The 8,897-nt window shown below is 44.4% G+C and overlaps 1 protein-coding gene across 1 annotated transcript; it reads right to left on the bottom strand.

Moving 5' to 3' along the window:
- Positions 1–531: 531 nt before the first annotated feature.
- On the bottom strand, positions 532–939 carry LOC138869493 (secreted RxLR effector protein 78-like). Its single transcript, XM_070147113.1, has one exon. The coding sequence runs from the start codon at positions 937–939 to the stop codon at positions 532–534; it is 408 nt and encodes a 135-aa protein (XP_070003214.1).
- Between the last annotated feature and the right edge of the window lie 7,958 nt (positions 940–8,897).

Below are 8,897 nucleotides of genomic sequence, written 5' to 3' on the forward strand. Positions count from 1 at the left end.
ATCAAGGCTTCTCTTTCGCACGTGTCCGAACCATCTGAGCCTTGCTTCCCGCATCTTGTCATTCACAAGGTCCACGTCCACCTTCTCCCGAATATCCTCATTCCTAATCTTATCCATCCTAGTGTGCCCGCATATCCACCTCAACATCCTTATCTCTGTTACCTTCATCTTCTGGATATGAGAGTTCTTGACCGGCCAACACTCTACCCCGTACAACATGGCCGGTCTAACCACAGCCATATAAAACTTACCTTTAAGTATTGATGACACTTTTTTGTCACACAAGACTCCAGATGCTAGCCTCCATTTCATCCAGCTTGCTCTTATACAGTGAGTGACGTCCTCGTCGATTTATCTATCCTCTTGGATAACTGACCCAAGGTACTTGAAACTACCTCTCTTGGGGATGACCTGTGATCCAAGCCTCACGTCCCTGCCTACTTCCATTGGCTCACCGCTGAACTTACACTCCAGGTACTCTGTCTTAGTCCTGCTCACTCGAAGGCCTGCCTCCAAGCCTCCAACCTCTCGTTAACCGTGTCGTGTCTCATCAATTAGAACTATCTCATCAGCGAATAACATACACCATGGCACATCCTCTTGAATATGATTTGTCAGTGCATCCATCACCAATGCAAAGAAGAACGGGCTAAGTGCAGAGCCTTGGTGTAATCCCATAAAAATCGAGAAATGCTCCGAGTCATCTCCCACAGTCCTAACATTAGTCTTAGCTCCATCATATATGTCTTTGATCGCTCTGATGTAAGCTACCAGCACACCCTTTGCCTCAAGGCATTTCCAGAGCAACTCCCTAGGGACCTTGTCATATGCTTTCTCCAAGTCGATAAACACCATGTGTAGATCATTCTTCTTATCCCTGTACTGTTCCACCAACCTCCTAATAAGGTAGATAGCTTCCGTAGTCGAGCGATCCAGCATGAACCCAAATTGATTGTCGGATATAGACACTGTCTCAAAATTACAAATATTTTTATTTATTTATTTATTTGGTATTTCAAGTTTATTGATCGATTATTCTTGATAGATAGGCTCATTAAGAGAGTAAATCGCTTTTTATCAATGTTTGACCAAAAAGTGTTGAACCTTATGAATAAATCAATTAATGATAAGAAGAAGGATAAATCTTAGCCAAACATAATCAACTTCAGATCTAAAAGAATATGGAGAGATCCTCATTGGAACATGGGAACATTCTCATCTTATTGATGTTACAATCTTCTCTTTAATTAGAAAAAAGAAAGAAACAATTTACATCCTTCACCCGAAGAGACTATACGAGAAAGAGTAGTCAGAAAAAGGTCCCCCCTTTTCCGAAATTCCCTTCTATATATAGTTCTTGGATTCTCTGTGTTCTTTGACCAATATGCTTTCATATGATGGCCTCTTTCGACATTATTCGAATACCGCCTTTACTTGTCATATACTGTCGATGAGTTGATTGGGATTGGTCGTGATGTTTTTTGTTATTTCGCCATCTGGGCAAGGTCCCAGCTTGGTCGACCCCTATGATCATATTTTGACCTATACAGTTAGTCCCTCCGTCCGTCGAGGTCATCCCTTGATGGGCTCAGCGGGCGGACTCTATAGATTTGAAGGTTAGGAGAAATCTGACTGTTTATGCTTTGAACGAGGCGATGGAGCAACGCCTTAATGATATCTTTGGTTCGTCGCGTCCGTTCAGAATCGAAACGTTGCATTGATTTGGAACGTCATCTGCAGTTACTGCCATTATGACACACGTTCCCCATGGATTGAACTGTTTCATGCCCTATCAGTTTTGATTGGCGACTCTTGGGTTTCCTGCTTGGGGCATTTATGTCCCTATAAATAGGGAAACACCATTCTTATTGGCACACGTTTTCTAATTTATCAAAAGAATTTTGCAAATTTTCATCTTCCCCGAGACTTCAGGTTTTCGATTCTCTCTTGTTGGCCGGAAATTGACATCACCGTCTTCTCCCTTACTTCCTTTGTTCTTTCATTCTATTCAATTAGGATAAATGGCTGGTACTTCTTCCCGCGTTGACAATTATGCTGCAGTCCTGGCGCACCGGAAACTGATGTTCTTTCTCCCGGAGGAGTAGAAATAGTAGAGAATGAAGAGGTTCCAATGGCGGCCGAAATATTGCCTCGTCCAGGGAAGGCGTGGACCGATTTCAATAGCCCTGCCAGAGAGGAAACGAAACTTGTTTCCTCTGTTATGGATGAAGCAGTGATTGTAGAGTTGAAGGCCGGGTAGGGAATTCCACACCACGTCAAGATGTTGCCGGCGGTGGGAGATGATATTATACATTTCGAGTGCCCAGGATATTGTGCGTTCTATGCATATCCTTTCATTGCAGGGTATACGCTTCCACTCCCTCCCTTGGTGGTAGATTTCTGCCATTATTACAAGGTGTGTCCATCTCAACTTTCGCCGTATTTGTATAAGTTGTTCCTCATGTTACTCAAGTTTGCGGAGCTTGCCGATCGGGAGATCATTCTGAGGCACATGCTCAAAAATTTTTCCCCTCAACTCATCTGTGGCACGACGATCCATATGCGCCATCGAGGGACAAAAAGCCTGGTGGTGAAGATGGATGGTAGATCCAATCGTCGTTTCTACGAGAACTATTTTTATGTGCGGACCGAGCACCTTGTGGCGAATTATATAGGGTTGCCCAAAAAATAGAACTTATAGTCGACCATACTTCTTTGGGCAGTATTAAATTGTTTCTGCTTTTGCAGCCGCAAGACTACCCCCTGCGCCTATTGATGATATCCGTGAATGGTTGAATTCCATTCTTCCTCATACGGCGGGAGTTCGCGAATAGTCGTCCTTCTATGAGAAATATGGTCGTAAGCCCCTCACTAGTAAGTAGTCTTGCCATAGTTTCTGCTTTCCGCTTTGCAACTTGACTTTGTTACTTATACGACTATTTTCGTTATCAGGGAGAGTGCGGGAGGCGAGGGCTCCTCCACTCACATTTTGTCAGCCGACATCTTCTGCTCAGCCCATACCAAGGTCCGTTGTTCGACCCACGGCAAAGACTGCTCGAGTTAAATCTACGGACGGAGCCATGTGCGTGGAAACTATTACTCAATCTGGGGAATCATTCCATGGTGATGACGGGGAAGGACCGTCAAAGAGATGACGGGTGGAGTCCGAAATGGCTCCCTCGATCGTGGCACGTTTAGACGGCGACATTCCCCTAATGGAGGCTGAGATGGGGGACGATGCCTACCTGTCTGTAGAGGTAGAACCGGTTACCATAACCAACCCGATGGCAGAAACTCTGGTTGTTATGATTGATCCACATACTACTGTGAAGGGGAGTTGGGATCCCGAGGCCGTTGTTGCTACCTTAGGCGGGCTTTCATCTTCTGGACCGGGTCGTGCTTCTTCCTCGACCACAGAAAGGGGAAAAAGTGTCGTGGTCGATGACTACATATCTGAATCAGCTCTTGATCCTGATGATGTCAGGATGTTTGAGGAAGGCCTTACTTGTACGATGGTACACGAGGGGGTGCCCGACCCGTATTCTTAAAATCTCGTCGGAGATTAACCTTCTAGGAGATACAGAGGACTTGGTACCGCAGTTTGACCTTTTATGCTCTGTCACCGAGTGTGAGGCTCTTCGGGACGTCCGTGATGTCGATTTGATGCACGAAGTGGCTGCTATGGGCTTGAGGGTAAGTTTTTCCTCTTTTTGCGTTCCTTTTATCTTTGGCGGTCTCAACCTTTACTAACTCTTTTCGTCTTTCAGACGTACATGGTGGAGATTGAAAGTGCTCGTAGGTTTGACACTCGGGCCAAAATTTTCTTGATGATGTTGGAGAAGTACCGGCGCTACCACAACAAGTGCCGTGAGATACATGAATGGCTGAGGGCAAACGCCAATAATCAATCCTTGGCGAGGAACTGGAGAAGAGGGATCAGGAGTTGATACAGGCTATTCGCAGGAATAGCGAGATTGAGGAGCAATTTCGTACAAAGGACGAAGAACTTCAGTTGGGGAAGGGGATCACTGCAGAGTGTGAGCATCTTCTGGAGAAGGTGCGGTCGTTGCAGTCCGAGTTGGATAAGGGCGCCATTAGAGTCCAGGCTTTGAGTGCCGAGTGGATGGGGAAATTAGCTGAGCTGGAGAGGAAGGTCTCCGAGTTGGAGAGTGCCAAAAGTGCTTGGGTGTCGGCTTCAGCAGGGGCTGTAGCATTAGAGGACACTGCCCACGTCCTTCAATATGAGCAGGATTTGGAGAGGGCGACGACTACGCTCAAGGAGGCGAGGCTCGAAGAGCGCATTGGCGACATTGACCGGGAAGCTTCAGCCTTGGGGGATCGGGTCACTGCTCTTGAGGCCGAAAAGGCGCAGTTGTTGGTCCAAGTCAAATCTACCTCAGTCGATGTTCCCTGCCATCTGCACGAGCTCTGGGTCCATGTCGAAGCCTAGCGGGACATTTATAAGATTTTATGTGAAGCGGGCAATGTTTCTAAGGCCGCTTATGAGGGAGCTCGGGCGAAGGCGCGTGAAGCTCGTGTTAATTGTGGTTATGATCCTGTGACACCGGAGGCCGGCGAGGATATTGATGCTGAGGGGGAGTTCCCTGGAGACAACAATGAGGAGGAGGACGGTGATGGCGCGTCGAGTGAAAAAGTTATCTTTGTTGTTGTTTTCTTTTGTTTGTCATTGTTGCCTTCTTCGTTTTTTTGTACTGGACCGGTTTTAGCCGTGTATAATCTGCAGCTATTTGCACAACTGTTTAAATAAAGGAGCTTTCATCGATGTACGTCCTTTGTATCTTCTAACCTTTTTCTTTACATATTTTTGGCGTAAATTTTTGGATCTTCGCATAGTGGATTCCTGATTTTTCAAGGAAACCAATTTTGACCGAACTGAGCGGGACTTCATCGTGAGTCCTAATAGAGTCCCATTCGATTCTCCTATTTGGGGCAGGATTGACTTGGTGACTTGTTGCTTTAAGCAGATTCGTCTTTGACTCAATTGAGTTGATATAAATTTGTTGTTTTGGACGAAGCTAGTCTTGACTTGAGTCGTCCTTGCGGGATTGAACTGTCGCTGACTCGGACGAAGTCACCTCCTTTTTCTTATATATATATCCGAGCGAGGTTGAACTTAGAGTTTGTAGCGAAATAAATTTTTTCAATAAGAAGAAGGGAAAAAGGTGTGACGACGACCGATAGCTGCAAAGGCATTATTGGGCTCGAATGAGTTCGAATCTTCCTTTTGCGATGGCTCTTTGCCGTAGGGATGTTGTTTTGAGCTAGCGTCGACATACTATCCCCTTATAATTCGAACGAGATCGACCTTTCCTTTTTATTCGGCGATGGCCTTTGCCATAAAAGCATTATTTCGAGCTGGTCGAAATATTAACCTATTGCAGTTCGAACGAGGTCAAACTCTTCTTTTTGGCAATGTCCCTTGACCATAAAGGTTATTTCGAGCTTGTCAAGATATCAACCTATTGTAGTTCGAGCGAGGTCAAACTCTTCTTTTTGGCGATGGCCATTAGCCGTAAAAGGTGTTATTTCGAGCTTGTCGAAATATTAACCTGTTGCAGTTCGAGCGGGGTCGAACTCTTCTTTTTGGCAATGGCCCTTGATCGTAAAAGGTGTTATTTCGAGCTTGTAAAAATATTAACCTGTTGCGGTTCGAGCGGGGTCGAACTCTTCTTTTTGGCGATGACCCTTGGCCGTAAAAGGTGTTATTTCGAACTTGTCAAAATATTAACCTGTTGCGGTTTGAGCGGGGTCAAACTCTTCTTTTTGGCAATGGCCCTTGGCCATAAAAGGTGTTATTTTGAGCTTGTCGAAATATTAACCTGTTGCGGTTCGAGCGGGGTCGAACTCTTCTTTTTGGCAATGCCCCTTGGCCATAAAAGATATTATTTTGAGCTTGTCAAAATGCTAACCTGTTGCGGTTCGAGCGAGGTCAAACTCTTTTTTTTGGGCGATGGCCCTTGGCTGTAAAAGGTGTTATTTCGAGATTGTCGAAATATTAACCTGTTGCGGTTCGAGCGAGGTTGAACTCTTCTTTTTGGCGATGGCCCTTGGCCATAAAAGGTATTATTTTGAGCTTGTCAAAATATGAATCTGTTACGGGTTGAGCTGGGTCGAGCTCTTCTTTTTGGCAATGGCCCTTGGCCGTAAAAGGTGTTATTTCGAGCTGGTCGAAATTTTAACCTGTTCCAGTTTGAGCGAGGCCGAACTCTTTTTTTTGGCGATGGCCCTTTGGCCGTAAAAGGTGTTATTTTGAGCTGGTCAAAATTTTAACTTGTTGCGGTTCGAGCGAGGTCGAACTCTTCTTTATGGTGATGGCCCTTAGTCGTAAAGGTGTTATTTCGAGCTTGTCGAAATATTAACCTGTTGCGGTTCGAGCGGGGTCGAACTCTTCTTTTTGGCGATGGCCCTTGGCCGTAAAAGGTGTTATTTCGAGCTTGTCGAAATATTAACCTGTTGCATTTCGAGCGGGTCGAACTCTTTTTTTTTTTTGCGATGGCCCTTGGCCGTAAAAGGTATTATTTCGAGCTGGTCGAAATTTTAACCTGCTGCAGTTCGAGCGAGGTCGAACTCTTCTCTTTTTTTTTGCGATAGCCCTTTGGCCGTAAAAGGTGTTATTTCGAGCTGGTCGAAATTTTAACCTGTTGCGGTTCGAGTGAGGTCGACTCTTCTTTTTGGCGATGGCCCTTGGCTGTAGAGGTGTTATTTCGAGCTTATCGAAATATTAAACTGTTGCGGTTCGAGCGGGTCGAACTCTTCTTTTTGGCGATGGCCCTTGGCCGTAAAAGGTGTTATTTCGTGCTTGTCGAAATATTAACCTGTTGCGGTACAAGCGGGATCAAACTCTTCTTTTTGGCAATGGCCCTTGGTTGTAAAAGGTGTTATTTCGAGCTTGTCGAAATATTAACATGTTGTAGTTCGAGCGAGGTCGAACTCTTTTTTTGTTGGCGATGTCCCTTGGCCGTAAAAAGGTGTCATTTCGAGCTTGTTGAAATATTAACCTGTTGTGGTTTGAGTGGGGTCGAACTCTTCTTTTTGGTGCTGACCCTTGGCCGTAAAAGATGTTATTTCGAGCTTGTCGAAATATTAACCTGTTGCGGTTCGAGCGAGGTCGATTTTTTTTTTGGCGATGACCCTTGGCCGTAAAAGGTGTTCTTTCGAGCTGGCCAAAATTTTAACCTGTTGCAGTTCGAGCGAGGTCGAACTCTTTTTTTTTTGGCAATGACCCTTGGCCGTAAAAGGTGTTACTTCGAGCTGGTCGAAATTTTAACATGTTGCGGTTCGAGCGAGGTCGAACTCTTTTTTTTGGCGATGGCCCTTGGCCATAGAGGTGTTATTTTGAGCTTGTCAAAATATTAACCTGTTGCGGTTTGAGCGGGGTCGAACTTTTCTTTTTGGCGATGGCCCTTGGCTATAAAAAGTGTAATTTCGAGCTTGTCGAAATATTAACCAGTTGTTGTTCGAGCGAGGTCGAACTCTTCTTTTTGGCGATGACCCTTGGTCGTAAAAGATGTTATTTTGAGCTTGTCGAAATATTAAATTGTTGCGGTTCGAGCGAGTTCGAACTCTTCTTTTTTTGCAATTGCCCTTGACCGTAAAAAGGTGTTATTTCGAGCTTGTCGAAATATTAACTTGTTGTGAGTCCCAGTTTTTCTTTTTTTTGAGTTTCGGGTGTCCCCTAGGAGAGTCCCGGTTCTGCTCAACCTCTGTGTTTCCTGGGTGAGTCCCAGTTTGATTGATTTAGTTTTTATCGGAGAGAGTGATGTCGAAGGGTATAAAATATTGTTATTTTGCTCATGTTCGTTTCATGCTTGTATTGGGGTTTCCCTATGTGGTCCTTTCGTCTTCGAGTCTGGAGATGCCACTGGAAGGCGAGGTGATGGATTATACTTTGAACTTCGGTGACTTCCCCTTTATCGACTAGATCAAAACCTCCCCGGGTGTCACGCCCCGAACCTGGGCTTGGACGTAACACGACACTCGGTGCCTGACTACATGTGACCAAGCGAACCAACTGGCTGGCTGAATCAACATGTGATATCATAACATACTGAATGCGGAAGATAAACTAACACATGCTGACATACTGAAAGTGTGGATGTTATAAATCAAAGTGCAAAAACACTAATACAATTCTGAAACATATTTGCAACATAGCTTAACATGAAAAGCCTGAGACTCTATCTAGTTGTTACTCTAGTCTATGAAGCCTCTAATGAAGTACTAAAAACACTGATTGTCTTTAAATATTGAAAGACTTTAAAGTAATGATAATGCCTCGGAAGTACTGGGGATCACCAAGTAGCTGGTACGAGAATCCTAGCGCTCTGAATCATCAACCTGTAAGTCATTACCTGTATCGTGAGATGCAGGCCCCGGGCAAAAGGGACATTAGTACATTTGAATTGCACTGGTATGTATGCTGAAAATGAAACTAAGCTGCTAACTGAGAATTGATAATTGATAATTGAAATGATAACTATTGGAACTGAAACTGAGATGATAACTGGTAACTTATAACTTAACTGATATCTGATATCTGATAACTGAACTGATAACTGGTGACTGCAATGATAACTGATAACTGAAATGATAACTAATAATTGAACTGAACAAAGGAAGTAAGGATATGGATACTCCCTCTTCTGAATAATGAACACCTGTTTATCTGAATAAATAAACTGCGGCCTCAGGCCCAATATATATATGTGCACAACTGCGGCCTCGAGCGCAAGTATACGTATACATAACTGTGACCTCAGGTCCAAAATGCATAAAGTATAAACTGCGGCCTCAGGCTCAACTACAAGTGTTCAACATTCAGGAACTGAGAATCATACTGCAATACATGATAGTGAAATAATGAATTACACTGAATT

The sequence above is a fragment of the Nicotiana sylvestris genome, chromosome 5 (assembly GCF_000393655.2).
Source record: "Nicotiana sylvestris chromosome 5, ASM39365v2, whole genome shotgun sequence".
Lineage (NCBI taxonomy): Eukaryota > Viridiplantae > Streptophyta > Magnoliopsida > Solanales > Solanaceae > Nicotiana > Nicotiana sylvestris.

What these genes read in the sequence shown, in the direction of transcription:
- LOC138869493 (XM_070147113.1), bottom strand. Translation starts at nt 939, where the DNA reads ATGCTGGATCGCTCGACTACGGAAGCTATCTACCTTATTAGGAGGTTG.